General features: G+C 54.8%; 1 protein-coding gene across 3 annotated transcripts; it reads left to right on the top strand.

Moving 5' to 3' along the window:
- Positions 1 to 392: 392 nt before the first annotated feature.
- ASL (argininosuccinate lyase) lies at positions 393 to 17,858 on the top strand. Of its 3 annotated transcripts, XM_009199346.3 has the most exons (17): positions 393 to 484; positions 667 to 721; positions 6,799 to 6,993; positions 7,360 to 7,443; positions 7,860 to 7,916; positions 8,059 to 8,156; positions 11,495 to 11,572; positions 11,654 to 11,731; positions 12,212 to 12,264; positions 12,605 to 12,667; positions 13,682 to 13,796; positions 13,954 to 14,038; positions 14,152 to 14,211; positions 14,489 to 14,572; positions 16,892 to 16,972; positions 17,460 to 17,566; positions 17,671 to 17,858. In XM_009199346.3, the coding sequence occupies exons 2-17, from the start codon at positions 710 to 712 to the stop codon at positions 17,813 to 17,815; spliced, it is 1,395 nt and encodes a 464-aa protein (XP_009197610.1). In that variant the 5' UTR covers positions 393 to 484; positions 667 to 709; the 3' UTR covers positions 17,816 to 17,858. The 3 variants fall into 3 exon arrangements, with proteins under 3 accessions (XP_009197610.1, XP_017810237.1, XP_021789206.1); XM_017954748.3 differs by having other exon boundaries at positions 463 to 721; XM_021933514.2 differs by lacking the exons at positions 393 to 484; positions 6,799 to 6,993; positions 7,360 to 7,443; positions 7,860 to 7,916; positions 8,059 to 8,156 and having other exon boundaries at positions 491 to 721.
- Positions 17,859 to 18,280: the final 422 nt, after the last annotated feature.

The following is an 18,280-nucleotide window of genomic DNA, read 5'->3' as shown; positions in this document are numbered from 1 at the left end:
TTCTAACTCTGTACCTGGCACATAGAAGTGCTTGGTACGTGTTTGTTGAATGAATGAATTGATGGGCGAACATGCCATTTCACCTTATATATCTTGTGAACCCGCCAGGCCCGGGCCTGATGTCATAGCCTTTACCCCTGGCCCGAGTCTCCAGTCTCCTGCGTGTCTGCTGACCGCAGCGCGAACGCCAGGGCACTACCCTCCCCAACCCCAGCCCAACCCCCTTCCACATCGGGGGCCCCCCCAACCCTTTACCCGCCCGCTTCCCCGCCGCGGTGCAGCTCAGCTCCTAGCTCAGCCGGAGGTGTCCCCGCCCACAGCCAGGATTGGAGGACGGAGGCAACGCCCAACCCACTGGGCTGCCTCCTATTGACGCGGCCGCCGCCAGGGGTGGGGACAGGGCCAGCGGCTGCTGACGCCATCCCATAGCCAGAAAAGCCCTGGCCAGTGGCGGGCGCGACAGTGTCCGTGCGACCAGGCGGAGGTGAGTGCGAGGCGGCCGGATGGGCGGGACGGGCGTGGAGGACGCCGAGAACGGTGGCATGCGCTCACGTCCGTGTTCCCAAGGGCTGCGCTCGGCCAAGCGCAGTGCCCAGAGCTCGGAGCCAGCCTGGCCCGGGGGACCCTGCTGGCCAAGGAGGTCGTCAGTCCGGTCTTGTCTTCCAGACCCGGTGGACCGAAGCTTCCGGACGACGAGGAACTGCCCAACATGGCCTCGGAGGTGAGTGGGACCTCGGGGACGCCGGTCCTCCCAGCCTCCAAACGAGAGGGTAGGGGCGCCAGACCTGCCTCGGGCCACCCTGCTGGGAATCGCCCTCCAGGAAGTAATTTTGAAAATTACCCAGGAAGCCGGCACCCCCACCCCTCCCAGGCGCATCTTCTGGAGCTCAGCAGTCACCTTTACTGGGACTCACCTGTGTCCCCAGGCAGCCCTTTTGGCAAACCCACCAACCCACACTACTAGGGGTAGAGTGGCTCTGCCCTCACCTCACAGTGATGCCTGCCTGGCCAGGAAAAGTGCTCCCAAGCCTTCAGCCTTCCACCTCTTCATTCCTTCTTCCCCATGTCCTTTTGTCAGGTCCCACCCCACACCACATCCCTTCTCCTGCTAGAGCAATTGTCCCTGTTTATAGAATAAGGCTTAGCCCCTAAGTGTTCTTGTCCTTGACTGTGGCATGTGGAAAGAACCAAGAAAAAGGGGACCTCACCTCGTGACTCCAGCAACCCCAGTGCCTGGTTCCCTTCCTGTCTCACTGGACCCTGCTCCTTAGGGTCAGTGGCTCCTGGCTTCTCTTCCTGACCACTGAGATGCTGGAGTCCCGAGCAGAGGTTTCCTTCCTTTGGGCCACAGTTGATTTATCTGGCAATGGGGGTAATAATAGCTGTTGGCCTCCCTCTGTAAGGCACTAGATTATGAGGCCATTGCTTTGGACCCTTCAGGGGAAAGGGGCTGTTCACCTGATGCTTCATGAAGGGAACCCCGGGAAGCAGGAGGTCTGGGTTCCAGGCCCTTCTGGCCTTCATTAGCTAGCAATTCACTTCCTTTTACTCAGTGCCCTGCAAGCTTCTGGGCCATGGGCGGGGGGCAGGGGAGCAGGGCCTGGACTTCGGAGCCAAACAGACTTGGTTTCTGTACCAGTCACTTGGGCCCTCCAAACCTCTTTCCTCATTTGTGAAATAGGGGTGATACTGCCCACCTCATAAAAGGCCATAATAACGTATGTCAAATCCCTAGCACAGGGCTGAGCAACAGTAGGTGCTCAATAAATGGTGGCTAACCACAACAGTACTGATATTTCTACTTTGGGAAGCCGAGGCGGGAGGATTGCTGAAGCCCAGGAATTCCAGACCAGCCTGGGCAACATAGTGAGATCCTGTCTCTACAAAAAAATTTTGAAAATTACCCAGGTGTGGTGGCGTACACCTGTAGTCTCACAGGAGGCGGAGGCAGGAGGATTGCTTGAACCCAGAAGTTTGAGACTGCAGTGAGCATGATCTCACCCTGCACTCCAACCCAGGCAACAGAATGTGATCCAGTTTCAAAAAATAAAAATAGAAAACCCTGCCAGTCATGGTGGTTCACACCTGAAATCCCAGCACTTTGGGAGGCCGAGGCGGGTGGATCATCTGAGGTCAAGAGTTTGAGACCAGCCTGGCCAACATGGTGAAACCCCATCTCTACTAAAAATGCAAAAATTAGCCGGGTGTGGTGGTGGGTGCCTGTAGTCCCAGCTATTTGGGAGACTGAGGCAGGAGAATCGCTTGAACTCAGGAGGCGGAGGTTGTAGTAAGCCGAGATCATACCACTGCACTCCAGCCCTGGGGACAAAGCAAGACTCTTCCTCAAAAAAGGAAAAAACTCCACAAATCCCAAAACCAAAACTAATATTTCCCATGTACATTCGACCTTGACTGTTGCTCTTTCAACCCAGCCCAACTCAGTGCCCCATCCCCTGGCCCTGAAGAGACCATTCTGGCCCAGATGTGTCCTGGCTTGCAGTAGCACCTTCTGCTACCACACTGGGCTTCCCCTCTCCTCAGTGCCCAAGGGGAGGCACCTCACTCTGATCTCCCCGTAGGGTCCTATTATGCCTGCCAGTAAGGATAGGAGTTTGGTCTGGAGCACAGTGGTCTGGCTTCCCACAAGCCCAGTGCTCCAGGTGACCTCAGCTTGCCCCAGACCTTCCTGTAGGTTGGCACTAATTGGTTTGGCTGCCGCTCCGCTTATTAAGTAGTTGTTTTTATTACTAACAACCTCGGCAGGGTGGCCCAGGAGCCCGCTGGGGGAGGCGGTGCCAGGCTCCCGGCTGAAGGGCAGGCCGGCCCCAATTCTGACTGGCTGGCTCCAGTGATCAGGACCAGGGCCCCACGTGGTGCTTTGCTGGAGATCTGGGCTTGGTGGGGCAGCTATGGGGTAAGGGGCAGGACCAGCTCAAAAGACGGGGTGGGGGTGGAGGCTGCCTCTGCAGGGCAGAGTCCTTTGGCAGCCGGGGCTGTTGGGCATGGAGGGGTCAGCTCACAGCTCAGGGCCAGAGCACTGTAGAGGTCTCTGGGGTGCACCCAGGAACCAGGAGCTGAAGCATGTCCTATCCCCTGCCAGCCCTCCCTTAGTAACAGCTGGCATTTCTCAAGTCCTTCCTGAGCACCAGGCACCATGTTATATATGCAATTTGCAAATACTATCTGATTAAATGCTCACAACAAGGCTATCAGATAGGTACTATTATTATCTTTATCTTATTATTATTATCTTTTTTTTTTTTTTGAGACGGAGTCTCGCTCTGTCGCCCAGGCTGGAGTGCGCTGGCGCGATCTCCGCTCACTGCAAGCTCCGCCTCCCGGGTTCCTGCCATTCTCCTGCCTCAATCTCCCGAGTAGCTGGGACTACAGGCGCCCGCCACCACGCCCGGCTAATTTTTGTATTTTTAGTAAAAACGGGGTTTCACCATGTTAGCCAGGATGGTCTCGATCTCCTGACTCATGATCTGCCTATCTTGGCCTCCCAAAGGGCTGGGATTACAGGCGTGAGCCACTGCGCCCGGCCCTTATTATTATTTCTAAGAAGGAGTCTTGCTCTGTTGCCCAAGCTGGAGTGCAATGGCGCCATCTCTGCTCACCACAACCTCTACCTCCAGGGTTCAAGCGATTCTCCTGCTTCAGACTCCCAAGGGGCTGGGACTACAGCTGCCCGCCACCGAGCCTGGCTAATTTTTGTATTTTAGTACAAACAGGGTTTCACCATGTTGGCCAGGCTGATCTTGAACTCCTGACCTCAAGTGATCCACCTGCCTGAGCCTCCCAACCCTGAGGTTTAATAATAGGTGCCAGGCCAGGTAGTTAATAGAAGTCTGGGGTATGGCAGGGGGATAGAGGAGGATATATGTCCCCATTGGCCATTGTAGACTCCCTTCCACAAAAAGGACGTCAGTGAAGTGACATGCCCACCTCCACCCCACCCTCCTCCCAGTCCTGGGCACTAGGGCTGTGCCCCAGGTATTCTGTACCCCGTCCCCGATCCGTCCCATGCCCTGGTCTCTGCCCTCTTTCAAAACAGATGTGGCCAGCGCCTTGGCTCATGTCTGTAATCCCAGCACTTTGGGAAGCTGAGGCTGGAGGATGGCTTGAGACCAGAAGTTCAAGACCAGCCTAGGCAACATAGTGAGACCCTGTCTCTACCAATTTTTTAAATTTTTATTTATTTATTTATTTTGAGAAAGAGTCTTGCTCTGTCACCCAGGCTGGAGTGCAGTGGCACAATCTTGGCTCACTGCAAACTCCGCCTCTTGGGTTCAAGTGATTCTCCTGCCTCAGCCTCCTAAGTAGCTGGGACTATAGGCGAGCACCACCACGCCCAGCTCACTTTTGTATTTTTAGTAGAGACTCGATTTCACCATGTTGGCCAGGATGGTCTCTATCTCCTGACCTCGTGATCCACCCACCTCAGCCTCCCAAAATGCTGGGATTACAGGCGTGAGCCACCACTCCTGGCCCTACAATTTTTTTTTTTTTCTTCCTGTAACGGAGTCTCGCTCTGTCACCCAGGCAGGAATGCAGTGGCGCGATCTCTGCTCACTGCAAGCTCCGCCTCCCAGGTTCACACCATTCTCCTGCCTCAGCCTCCCGAGTAGCTGGGACTACAGGCGCCCACCACCACACCCGGCTAATTTTTTGTATTTTTAGTACAGACGGGTTTTCACCATGTTAGCCAGGATGGTCTCGGTCTCCTGACCTCATGATCCACCCGCCTCGGCCTCTCAAAGTGCTAGGATTACAGGCGTGAGCCACTGCCCCCGGCCCGACCCTACAAAATTTTTGAAAACTGTCTGGATGTGGTGGCGCATGCTTGTAGTCCCAACTACTGGGGAAGCTGAGGCGAGAGGACTGGTTGAGCCCAGGAGTTTGAGGCTGCAGTGAGCTATGATGGTGCCACTGCACTCCAAGCTGGGTAACAGAGTGAGACCCTGTGTCTAAAAAAGAATTTAAAGCTGGGTGTGGTGGCTCACACCTGTAATCCCAGCACTTTGGGAGGCCGAGGCAGGCAGATCACGAGGTCAGGAGATCAAGACCATCCTGGCTAACACAGTGAAACCTGGTCTCTGCTAAAAAAAAAAACAAAACAAAAAAACCCAAAAAATTAGCCAGGCGTGGTGGCGGGCGCCTGTAGTCCCAGCTACTTAGGAGGCTGAGGCAGGAGAATGGCGTGAACCTGGGAGGTGGGGCTTGCACTGAGCCAAGATCCCGCCACTGTACCCCAGCCTGGATGACAGAGTGAGACTCCATCTCAAAAAAAAAAAAAAAAAAAAAATTAAAAAAATTTTTTTAACAAACAAAACGGGCTGGGCACGGTGGCTCATGCCTATAATCCCGAGCACTTTGGGAGGCCAAGCTCAGGGGATCACCTGAGATCAGGAGTTCAAGACCAGTCTGACCAACATGGTGAAACCCTGTCTCTACTAAAAATACAAAACTCAGCCGGGTGTGGTGGCACATGCCTGTAATTCCAGCTAGTTGGGAGGTTGAGGCAGGAAAATTGGCTTGAACTCGGGAGGCGGAGGTTGCTGTGAGCCGAGATCATGCCACTGCACTCCAGCCTAGGTGACAGAGTGAGACTGTATCTCAAAAAAAAGAACAAAACGTAGATGCCTACATACCATTCCTCTGCCCTTGGCTCCTAGGGAGTAAGGGGTCACCCAGTGACCTCCTAGAAGGCCAGTGACAATGGGGGGTGTCAGGGCGCTTTTCAGAGCCAAGGGAGTGGTAGGAATTGGGATCTTAGTCCAGCTCCAAGCTGTGAGGGAGAGAGTTGCAGAGCACTTAAGCTTGGTGGAGACCCTCAAGGCCTCTTTGCCTGTCCCTGCAGCAAAGGTTCAGGACACCAGAGCCAAGTCCAGAAGCCCTGGTGGAACAGGGGTGAAGAGCATGGGTTCTGACTGGTGGAACGGGGTGAAGAGTGTGGGTTCTGCCTGGTGGAACAGGGGTGAAGAGTGTGGGTTCTGCCTGGTGGAACAGGGGTGAAGAGCATGGGTTCTGACTTCAGACTGCTGGGCTGCAGCCCTGGCTCTCCCACCCCAGGTGAGGGCAGGCTGCATGCCCCTCTGTGCCTCAGTTTCCCCCTCTTCATAGTGGAATTGTGTTGGTGCCTACCCCAGAGGGTTTTGTCAACAATTAGGATGGCACCTGGCACCTTGGTCAGTGGCAGGAAAGGTTCCACAAGCTCTGCTGTGGTCCCAGGGATGCCTCAGGCCCTGCCACCATCTCGTCAGAGTGGGGCCATGTGGTGAGAAAGAACCCCAACTTTAAGGCCACACGCAGTGGCTCATGCCTGTAAGCCTAGCACTTTCAGAGGCCAAGGCGGGAGGATCACCTGAGGTCAGGAGTTCAAGACCAGCCTAGCCAACATGGTGAAACCCCATCTCTACTAATGATACAAAAATTAGCGGGGTGTGGTGGCATGTGCCTGTAATCCCAGCTACTCGGGAGTCTGAGGCAGGAGAATCTTTTGAACCTGGGAGGCAGAGGTTGCAGTGAGCCGAGATGGTGCCACTGCACTCCAGCCTGGCCGACAGAGTGAGAATCTGTCTCAAAAAAAAAAAAGAACCCAAACTTTTGGAGTTCAGCCACGTTCCCATGCTCACTCCCAGGGTGGTGACTCTGGGAAGGTCTCAGCCTCCTTCTCTGCCCAGTTAGAATGATCTGATGCCCCTGCTACCATCAGACTTGATAAGTTTCCTGAAGACTGCAAGAAGCGCTGTTCTGGAGGGTGGAGGAGAGACTAATTGTTCTTGCTCTCCTGGCCAGAGTGGGAAGCTTTGGGGTGGCCGGTTTGTGGGTGCAGTGGACCCCATCATGGAGAAGTTCAACGCGTCCATTGCCTACGACCGGCACCTTTGGGAGGTGGATGTTCAAGGCAGCAAAGCCTACAGCAGGGGCCTGGAGAAGGCAGGGCTCCTCACCAAGGCCGAGATGGACCAGATACTCCATGGCCTAGACAAGGTACTCGCCGTGGCCAAAGCCCCACCCAAGGCCCCTTCCCTGTGGCCCCAGGCTCCCACCAAATCCCTAAGCAAATAGTGCAGTGTTGCTCATATGTGGTTTCACATTGAACTAATTATATACTCAAGTGCTGTTTAACTGTGTGCCTTGATGTCTACCTATCTCCATCTTTTAATGATCCCTGTGACCCACATGGCTCATGGGTAAAGGTGGGCCTGAGATGCCCCCTCCCAGGGTGCGCTTCTAGGACTCAGCTCCTGGATGGGGACAGTCAGTCATCACGGATAGGGTGGGACCAGGGCTGGGGCTCTCTTAGCTGCTGATGCCTGCTCACCTGACCCCTGGCATTGCTGCTACCCACTATAGGTGGCTGAGGAGTGGGCCCAGGGCACCTTCAAACTCAGCCCCAATGATGAGGACATCCACACAGCCAACGAGCGCCGCCTGAAGGTATGACCCCTGGAGCCCCACCGCTTTCCTGCCTCCCCTCTCCACCTTGCCCAGGGCCACTTTGAGCATTAGCACCATCATTCTGTTTACTTCGCCATTGGCAGACAGCAGGTGAGACCTTAGGACATGGGCCAGGCACCCTGGCTCATGTCTATAATCCTAACACTTTGGGAGGCTGAGGTGGGAGGATCGCTTGAGGCCAGGAGTTCCAGAGCAGCCTGGGCAACATAACGAGGTCCCACAACTACAAAAATTAAAAAAAAAAAAAAAGGAACAACAGGCCTCAGCAGAAATGGCAAGAGATTTGGGCAGGACCTGGAGCCCTGGGGTACGGAGGTAGGTTAGCAGGGCTGATGAGGAACTGCCTGGGTTGACTCCTTGGGGGATACAGACCTTGGGTCTCCCTTCACCTCCAGGAGCTCATTGGTGAAACGGCAGGGAAGCTGCACACGGGACGGAGCCGGAATGACCAGGTGCTTCTAGCCCCTCCACCCCACTGCTCCATGTTGTCCCAAACTTGGGGAGCCCAGGGGGCAGTTAGAGCTCTGCAACTGTCCTGGCTTCTCAGGGAAGCAACACGTCGGCCTCCCTGAGCACCACCTCCTCCTCGCACAGGTGGTCACGGACCTCAGGCTATGGATGCGGCAGACCTGCTCCACGCTCTCCAGCCTCCTCTGGGAGCTCATCAGGACCATGGTGGATAGGGCAGAGGCGTGAGTCCTACAGGGACACCCAGGGGGCAGACAGAGGTGTGATGGCAGCCTGAACAGGAGACCTAGGGGGCAGGGGTGAACAGGGTGGGGGTGCCAGGCCCTGAGGGACAGGGGCATCCCAGAACTCCAGGATCGAGGCAGAATAGCTAGGAGTGGGCCTTTTCCTGCAGGCCCCAATGCTCCCATGCCAGTCTAGCTCAGCAGGCAGGGAAGACTCACCCGTCGTGGGGCCGGGTGCAGTGGCTCATGCCTATAATCTCAGCACTTTGGGAGGCCAAGGTGGGTGGATCACCTGAGGTCAGGAGTTCGAGACCAGCCTGGCCAACATGGTGAAACTCTGTCTCTACTAAAAATACAAAAATTAGGCAAGCATGGTGGTGTGTGCCTATAATCCCAGCTACTCGGGAGGCTGAGGCAGGAGAACTGCTTGAACCCGGGAGGCAGAGGTTGCAGTGAACCGAGATGGCGCCACTGCACTCCAGCCTGGGCTACAGAGTGAGACTCCGTCTCAAAGAAAAAAAAGAAAAAAAAAGAAAACTCACCATTTGCAGAGTTGAGGGCAGGAAGCTAAGCCAAACACAGCCAGAGTCACTCCCCACCCTGCCTGTCCCCTAGATCCGCCATCCCAAGCTTTGTGTCCCCAACCAGTCCATCTGGCAAAAGACAGAGCCAAAGGCTGCCTCCTGCTGGCCTCATTTCAGGCTTTGGCTTCTGAGACCTGGTGTCTTTGGGACTGGATTTGTTCCTTATAGACCTGGACAAAGAGCTGCTGAGGAGTCTCCATGTGTTGTCAGAGACCCCTTCTCTTCCTCAACTCCCTGTGATGCTTGTTTCGCAGACTTAGGGGGAAACAAGGGCACAAGAATTGTCACTCAGCAGGTAGGGCAGGGCTGCTAGGAGGAACAGGGAGTGTCTGCTACTGAGTTCAAGGTTTCTTTAAATTTTTTTGTTGTTGTTTTTTTGAGACAGGGTTTTGCTCTGCCGCCTAGTCTGGGGTATAGTGGTGCGATCTTAGCTAACTGCAAACTCTGTCTCCTGGGTTCAAGTGATTGTAGTGCCTCAGCCTCCCAAGTAGCTGAGATTACAGGTGTGCACCACCATGTCCAGCTAATTTTTGTATTTTTTTCAGTAGAGATGGGTTTTGCCATGTTGGCCAGGCTGGTTTCGAACTCCTGAGCTCAGGTGATCCACCCACCTCGGCCTGCCAAAGTGCTAGGATTACAGCCATAAACACTGCACTCAGCTTAATTTTTAAATTGTCTTTAGAGATGAGATCCTGCTCTGTCACCTAGGCTGGAGTACAGTGGCTTGGTAATAGCTCACTGCAGCCTCAAACTCCTGGAATCAAATGATCCTCCCACCTCAGCTTTCTGAGTAGCTAGAACCATAGGTGTGCACCGCCTGTGAGATGGAGTCTCGCTCTGTCGCCCAGGCTGGAGTGCAGCGGCACAATCTCTACTCGCTGCAATCTCTGCCTCCTGGGTTCACGCCATTCTCCTGCCTCAGCTTCCAGAGTAACTGGGACTACAGGTGCCCGCTACCACGCCTGGCTAATTTTTTGTATTTTTAGTAGAGACAGGCTTTCACCATGTTAGCCAGGATGGTCTCGATCTCCTGACCTTGTGATCCACCCACCTTGGACTCCCAAAGTGCTGGGATTACAGGCATGAGCCACCATGGCCAGCCGAGAATGTTTTAAATATTTTGTAGAAACGGGGTCTCTCTATGTGGCTCAGGCTGGTCTCAAACTCCCGGCCTTAAGTGATCCTTCCCTCTTGGCCTCCCAAAGTGCTGGGATTAAAGGCTTGAGCCACCGTGCCTGGCCCTGAGTACAGAATTTATTTATGGGGTGATGAAAATGTTATAAAATTGGTTATGGTGATGGTTGTACAGTAAAGTATAAATTTTAAATGAGTAAATTGTTTGTGGATGATAATCTCAGTAAAGCTGGTTTATTTAAAACAACAGGCCAGGTGCAATGGCTCATGCCTGTAATCCCAGCACTTTGGGAGGCTGAGGCGGGTGGGTCACCTGAGGTCAGCAGTTCGAGACCAGCCTGGCCAACATGGTGAAACCCCATCTCTACTAAAAATACACAAAATTAGCCGGGTGTGATGGTAGGCACCTGTAATCCCAGCCACTTGGGAGGCAGGAGAATCTCTTGAACCTGGGAGGCAGAGGTTGCAGTGAGCTGAGATCATACCACTGCATTCCAGCCTGGGCAACAAAAGCAAAACTCTTTCTCAAAAACAACAACAACAACAACAACAAACAGGCCAGGTATGGTGGCTCACATTTGTAATCCCAGCCCTTTGGGAGGCCAAGGCAGGAGGATTGCCTGAACCCAGGAGTTTCAGACCACCCTGGGCAACATGGCAAGACCCCATCTCACAGAGTGAGATGGAGTCTCACTCTGTCGCCCAGGCTGGAGTGCAGTGGTGCAATCTCGGCTCACTGCAAGCTCTGCCTCCCAGGTTCACGCCATTCTCCTGCCTCGGCCTCCCGAGTAGCTGGGACTACAGGCGCCCACCACCACACCGGCTAATTTTTTGTAGTTTTAGTAGAGACAGGGTTTCACCGTGTTAGCCAGGATGGTCTCGATCTCCTGACCTCGTGATCCACCAGCCTCAGCCTCCCAAAGTGCTGGGATTACAGGCGTGAGCCACCGTGCTCGGCCACAAGACCCCATCTTTACAAAAAATTAAAAATTAGCCGGGCATGGTGGCATGTCCCTTTAGTCCCAGCTACTCAGGAGGCTGAGGCAGGAGGATCACTTGAGCCCAGGAGATAGAGGCAGCAGTGAGCTATGATCATGCCACTGCACTCCAACCTGGGCAACAGAATGAGACCCTGTCTCTAAAAACAAAAACAAAACAAAACAACAAGAAAACAGGACCGTCAGTCACAGCACCTCTGCCTCTGCCCTGCCTACTTGAATGTGGTGCAGGGCATCTCACCTGCTCAGAGCAGCCCTTGAATGAGCCTCAGCTATTTCTAGGATCCTCAAAACCTCTCACGGCCAAGTCATACCCAACATGGGCCTCCTCCCCTGTTCTGGCCCCTGCTCGGAGACGCTGAGTTACAGAGGCTGGACTTTGGGTGTTTCTGGCAAAGCCTCACCCCAGGAGGCCCCACAGCTCAGGCCCAGTCCTTGGTTCACACGGCCCCACTTCCGGCCTTTTTCCCTTAAGACCGATTTGTCCCTGGGAGATCACCAGATCCCTCATTCAGGTGGAATGCTGCAGGGCGACACTTTTTCCAGGGGTGACAGGGTCCCAGTGTCACAGGCAGGCCTTGCACGAACCTCCACCCGACCTCCTGCTCCTCCTCTCCCACAGGGAACGTGACGTCCTCTTCCCGGGGTACACCCATTTGCAGAGGGCCCAGCCCATCCGCTGGAGCCACTGGATTCTGAGGTGAGCCAGGTGAGGTGCAGGGGCCATGCTAGAGGGGAAGACCCTGGCTGCCCTGACCCTCTTGCCCCTGGCTTCCCACAGCCACGCCGTGGCGCTGACCCGAGACTCTGAGCGGCTGCTGGAGGTGCGGAAGCGGATCAATGTCCTGCCCCTGGGGAGGTGGGTGAGGCTCCAGTGCCCCGAGGGCCTGGTGGGGGTGGCTGCTGTATAGCCTTAGGGATTGACAGAGCTGGGAAGGGCAGAGTGGGACAGAAAGCCGCCTTATCTGCTCAGCGGGGGACCCTGCATGGAGCCCCAGCTCTCGCTAAAGTGGGGACGACCAAGCCATTGAATGTGTCTGAGCAGGGCCAGAGCCCTCCAGCAAGGCTCCTGGCAAGCCCAGCCTGCTGCCCTCAGCCTGACATATGGGAACACGTGTCAGGAGACAAGTGTCCTGCACCCAGGGTGACTCGGTGCTTGGGGACAAGTGTTCTGTACCCAAGGCGACTGGGCCAGGGAAGAGGCTGAGCACCAGGTGGTTGCCCTGGCAACCAGGACTTGGTTCTCTGTGTGTGCTTGCGTGCGTGTGTGTGTGTGTGTGTGTGTGTGTCAGGGCTGCCTGCCAGGAGCCCTGGTCACTATGAATCCCTGTCCCTGCAGTGGGGCCATTGCAGGCAATCCCCTAAGTGTGGACCGAGAGCTGCTTCGAGCAGGTGAGACGCCCTGCCCCTCCTCCCCAGGGAGAGGCACCCTCAGCACCTGCCAGGACCCGCAGACACACCTGAAACCAGAGGGCAGGGGCCTGTAGCTCCTGGTGGAACCTTCATTCATTGCCTACGGGCACTGAGTTCATCAAGTCTAGGGGTCACTCATGGCAGGGGTGCTTGGTACTGAGAGACTCAGGGCTCCTGCCTCCCTCCTGGGATTGTGCAAAAGATCCCTCCCCCAGCTGCCACCCCACCCTGATGAGGGGTGGGGGCTGGGCAACCTAGTTGGGGGAGAGGGGGCCACTTCCTGTCCTCCAGCCCAGCCCCGCTTCCTCTCACCCCCCAGAACTCAACTTTGGGGCCATCACTCTCAACAGCATGGATGCCACTAGTGAGCGGGACTTTGTGGGTAAGTCTTGGGGAGCCAGTCCCCTGCCCTGTGCCTCACTTTAGTCCCTCAGCCCAGCTTCTCTCCAGTCTCTTCCCACCCCTCTACAGACAGGCTGGTTGTGGTGATAGTTGTACACTGAAGTGTAAAGCTTAAATGGGTAAATTGGGTGGGGCACAGTGGTTCACGCCTGTAATCCCAGCACTGGCCAACATGGTGAAACCCCATCTCTACTAAGAATACAAAATTTAGCTGGGCATGTGGTGGCAGGTGCCTGTAATCCCAGCTACTCGGGAGGCTGAGGCCAGAGAATCGCTTGAACCCAGGAGGTGGAGGCTGCAGTGAGCTGAGATCGCGCCAGTGCACTCCAGCCTGGGCAACAAGAGTGAAACTCCAACTCAAAAAATAAAATAAAATAAAAATAAATAGGTCAGGCATGGTGGCTCACGCCTGTAATCCTAGCACTTTGGGAGGCCGAGGTAGGTGGATCACCTCAGGTCAGGAGTTCAAGACCAGCCTGGCCAACATGAGGAAACCCCGTCTCTACTAAAAGCACAAAAATTAGCTGGGCATGGTGGTGCATGCCTGTAATCCCAGCACCTTGGGAGGCTGAGGAAGGAGATTCGCTTGAACCTGGGAGGTAGAGGTTGCAGTGAGCCGAGATTGCGCCACTGCACTCCAGCCTGCGCGATGGGAGCAAGACTCCATCTCAAAAAAAAAAAATAAATAAATGGATAAATTGTATGTGAGTAAAAACTCGGTAAAGCTGGTTTATTTAAAACAACAATAACAAAAAACAGACTAGGTGCAGTGGCTCACGTTTGTAATCCCAGCACTTTGGGAGGCCAAGGCAGGAGGATTGCTTGAGCCCATGAGTTTCAGACCAGCCTGGGCGACATAGCACGACACCATCTTTACGAAAAATGAAAATTTAGCCGGGTCCCCCCACCGCCTAACCTCCTCCCGACCCCTGTATGGTCAGGCTGGGTGGGGATAGGAGAGGCCTGGTGACTGGGAACCTTTTCTCCCTCCCAGCTGAGTTCCTGTTCTGGGCTTCGCTATGCATGACCCATCTCAGCAGGATGGCTGAGGACCTCATCCTCTACTGCACCAAGGAATTCAGCTTCGTGCAGCTCTCGGATGCCTACAGGTAAGCCCTGAACTGCCACCTCTGTCTGCCCCTGCCGGCCTCTGTATTCCCCACCCCCCGTGGGCGTGGCTTCCTTCCTCCCTGCCCCACCCCTCCGCCAGACCTGCTGGACCAGCCAAGGATCCAGCCCTTTCAGCGCCAGCACCTCTGTCCCCAGCACGGGAAGCAGCCTGATGCCCCAGAAGAAAAACCCCGACAGTTTGGAGCTGATCCGGAGCAAGGCTGGGCGTGTGTTTGGGCGGGTGAGCAAGGCGGGGGGGGGGGGGGGGGGGGAAGGGCGGAGCCTCTGGGCTGATGGTGGGTGGCCAGGGGGCAGGTTCCCGGGTCCAGCCCCTGTGCCTCCCTCTTCCCGCAGTGTGCCGGGCTCCTGATGACCCTCAAGGGACTTCCCAGCACCTACAACAAAGACTTACAGGTGCGAGGCCAGGGGAGGCCTGCCTACTACGTGCCAGTTCTCAGGGCTCTGGCACACCCAGGCAGGGCCTCACCCGGGGATTGCCATACATCCTCCCATCCTGTGCACACAGCCTCATCCATGGCTGCCCTTGGACTCTCTGCCCTTCCTTTGTTGGGGTACTGAGTGTTCTTCCCATGGAAGGCAGTGGGGATGCCTCAGTTGGGGGAGTGGGACTGTGGGGACCCTGGGTGCAAGGGGGCTGCTAGGCCCTCACCTCCTGCCATGTGCCTCCCAGGAAGACAAGGAAGCTGTGTTTGAAGTGTCAGACACTATGAGTGCCGTGCTGCAGGTGGCCACTGGCGTCATCTCTACGCTGCAGGCAAGACGTCACCCACCTGCCTCTCCTCCCTAGGTCCCAGGCACTGGGGTGGGCATGCAGGGAGGGTGGCCTTGGGAGGAGGTGAGGTGGGGCTGGAGGACCTGGGGCAGGGAAGGAGAGGTGTGCTCGCTCCTGCTCCTGGGGAACAGGGAAAGGACAGAAACTGCTGCCTTGCAGTGGAAGTAGATGAGACTCAGGGGGCCTTGGGTCTATCAACTGGCCAGACCAGAACTCTTTTTAAAAAAAGAAAATCTATACAAAAGGCCAGGTGCAGTGGCTCATGCCTGGAATCTCACACTTTGGGAGGCCGAGGCAGATGGAGCACTTGAGGTCGGGGGTTTGAGACCAGCCTGGCCAACATGGCATAACCATGTTCTCTACTAAAAATGCAAAAATTAGCCAGACATGATGGCTCACATCTGTAATCCCAGCTACTCAGGAGGCTGAGGCAGGAGAATCACTTGAACCCATGAGATGGAAGTTGTAGTGAGCCAAGATCATGCCACTGCACTCCAGCCTGGACTACAGAGTAAAACTCCACCTACAAATATATAAATTCAATTAAATATCTAACAAAACCTTTTTTTAGAGACAGGGTCGCTCTCTGTCACCCAGGCTGGAGTGCAGTGGTGCGGTCGTAGCTCACTGCAGTCTCAAACTCCTAGGCTCAAGTGATCCTCCCACCTCAGTCTCTAGAGTAACCGGGACTACAAACATGCGCCACCATGCCTGGCTAATTTTTTTATTTTTTGTAGAGACAGGGTCTCCCCATGTTTCCCAGGCTGGTCTCAAACTCCCAGCCCCAAGCCATTCTCCCACCTTGGTCTCCCAAAGTGCTGGGATTATAGGCATGAGCCACTTTCCTGGCCGATTTCTTTTAAAACCAATTATTATGGGAAATTTATGTATATAACAGCTAGAGAATGCATAATGAACCCTATGTACCGACACCCAGCTTCAATAATAATCAACTTATAGACATCCTGGCTCCGGCAGTCTTTACCTACAGCTCTCCCCCACTCCTTTACCCCCTTATTTTGAAGCAAATTCCCATAATCACATCATTTCATTCCTAGATAGTTCAGGATGTGTCTTGAAATGGGTCTTTCTTGGCTGGGCGCAGAGCCTCATGCCTGTAATCCCATCAATTTGTGAGACTAAGGTGGGCAGATCACTTGAGGTCAGCAGTTCGAGACCAGCCTGGTCAACATGGCAAAACCCCGTCTTTACTAAAAATATAAAAATTAGCTGGGTGTGGTGGTACACGCCTGTAATTCCAGCTACTCGGGAGGCTGAGACAGGAGAATTGCTTGAACCTGGGAGATGGAGATTGTAGTGAGCAGAGATCGCACCACTGCACCCCAGCCTGTGTGATAGCAAGACTCCATCTCAAAAAATAATAATAATAAATAAATAAAAAACAGTGTCTTTGGAAGCTAGTCCCCCAACTAGCAGCACCAGCATCACCTCAGAACTCCTGAGAAATGCAATGTGAGGTCCCACTCCAGATGGCTGAATCAGAGACTCCGGGGGTGGTCCCCAGCAATTTGTATTTTTTTCTTAGTAAATTCTCCAGTGGCTAGGCCTGGTAGCTTGTGCCTGTAATCCCAGCACTTTGAGAGGCTGAGGCAGAAGAAGCACGTGAGCCCAGGAGTTCAAAACCAGCCTGAGCAACATAGCCAGACCCTGTCTCTAAAAGTAAAAAAATTGAATCAGCCAGTCTTGATGGTGTGTATACCTGTGGTCCCAGCCACTCTGGAGACTGATGTGGGAGGATCCCTTGAGCCCAGGAGGTCAAGGATGCAGAGAGCCAGGATTGTGCCATTGCACTCCAACCTGAGCGACAGAGGAACACCCTGTCTCAAAAAAGCCCAAAACAACAACAACAAATTAGCTGGGCATGGTGGTGTGCATGGCTGTAGTCCCAACTATTTGGGAGGCTGAGGCTGGAAGATCCCTTGAGTCCAGGCTGCAGTGAGCTATCATGGCCACTGCACTCCAGCCTGGGCAACAAAGCAAGACACTGTCTCCTAAAACAGAAAACAAATCCTCCAGGAACATCTGATGCATGCTAAAGATAAGGACGCTTTGAAAACATAAAGGCCAGTAAAACATACAGACCAGTAAGCGTTAATAGCACACGTAAATATTATAGATAATTATGAGAAGATGGTTCAAGTTGAGAGTGAGACAGAGCCGAGTGGGTAAGAGAGTATCTGCCCAAGGCAGGGACATCCTAGCAGAGGAGCAGGTCCTGGGCCTGGCAGCTTCAGACCCCAGGGTCCCCAGGGCTCACCACTCACCCACCTGTGCCCACAGATTCACCGAGAGAACATGGGACAGGCTCTCAGCCCCGACATGCTGGCCACTGACCTTGCCTATTACCTGGTCCGCAAAGGGGTAAGTGTGTAGCAGCCAAGGGGAGGGTGAGGAGATAGGGTGCCCCCCAGAGGGTGGGGGAGCTCAGGAAGGGGCACAGGTGGTCCATCCTGGTGGCTCACCCCTGTAATGCCGGCACTTTGGGAGGCCAAGGCAGGTGGGTCACTTGAGGCCAGGGGTTCAAGACCAGCCTGGTCAACATGGTGAAACCCTGTCTCTTTTGTTGTAAAATGCAACAGTTGTTGTAAAAATACAACAATTAGCCCAGTGTGGTGGCACACTCCTGTAATTCCAGCTATTCGGGAGGCTGAGGCAGGAGAATCGCTTGAACCTGGGAGGTGGAGGTTGCAGTGAGGTGAGATCATGCCACTGCACTCCAGCGTGGGCAACAGAGCGAGACTTAGTGTCAGAAAAAAAAAAAAAAAAAAAAAGAAGGGGCACAGGCAGTGGAGGCAGATCAGGGCATGGAGGAAGCTGCCTCAGCACCATCTTCCTCCCTGGCACCCAGATGCCATTCCGCCAGGCCCACGAGGCTTCCGGGAAAGCCGTGTTCATGGCTGAGACCAAGGGGGTCGCCCTCAACGAGCTGTCACTGCAGGAGCTGCAGACCATCAGGTGCGGCCCATCCCCTTCCCCATGCTGCCTCCTAGGAAGTGAGCCTGGGTGCCTGGAACCCAGGGTGGCCCGGCGCCCTGGCCCACCTCTTCCTCTCTCCCCAGCCCCCTGTTCTCGGGCGACGTGAGCTGCGTGTGGGACTACGGGCACAGCGTGGAGCAGTATGGTGCCTTGGGTGGCACTGCACGCTCCAGTGTTGACTGGCAGATCCGCCAGGTGCGGGCACTACTGCAGACACAGCAGGCCTAGGTCCTCCTGCACCTGCCCCCTAATAAAGTGGGCGCTAGAGGAAGCTGCTGCGTGTTTCCTGCCCCAGCCTGGCTCCCTCGTTGCTGGGCTTTCTGGGGCTGGCCAGTGGGGACGGTCAGGGACTGGAGAAGCAAGGTGGGGTGGCCTATAATCCCAGCACTTTGGAAGGGCAAGGTGCAAGGATGCTTGAAGCCAGGAGTTTGACACCAGCCTGGGCAACACAGGGAGACCCGTGTCTCTACCCAATAATGAAACAAATAGCCTGGTGTGGTAGCCTGTGCATATAGTCCCAGCTACTTGTAAGGCTGAGGTGAGAGGATGCTTGTGTCCAGGAGTGGAGGCTGCAGTAAGCTACGATCACACCACTGCATTCCAGCCTGGACAAGAGAGTGAGACCCTGTCTCTAAAAATAAAAAATAAAAATTAAATGGAAGCAGAGAAAACTGGGCAAGGGCAATGAGAGTC

The sequence above is a fragment of the Papio anubis genome, chromosome 4, assembly GCF_008728515.1.
Source record: "Papio anubis isolate 15944 chromosome 4, Panubis1.0, whole genome shotgun sequence".
NCBI classification, from domain to species: Eukaryota; Metazoa; Chordata; class Mammalia; order Primates; family Cercopithecidae; genus Papio; species Papio anubis.
This window is presented reverse-complemented; position numbering and strand designations above follow the sequence as displayed.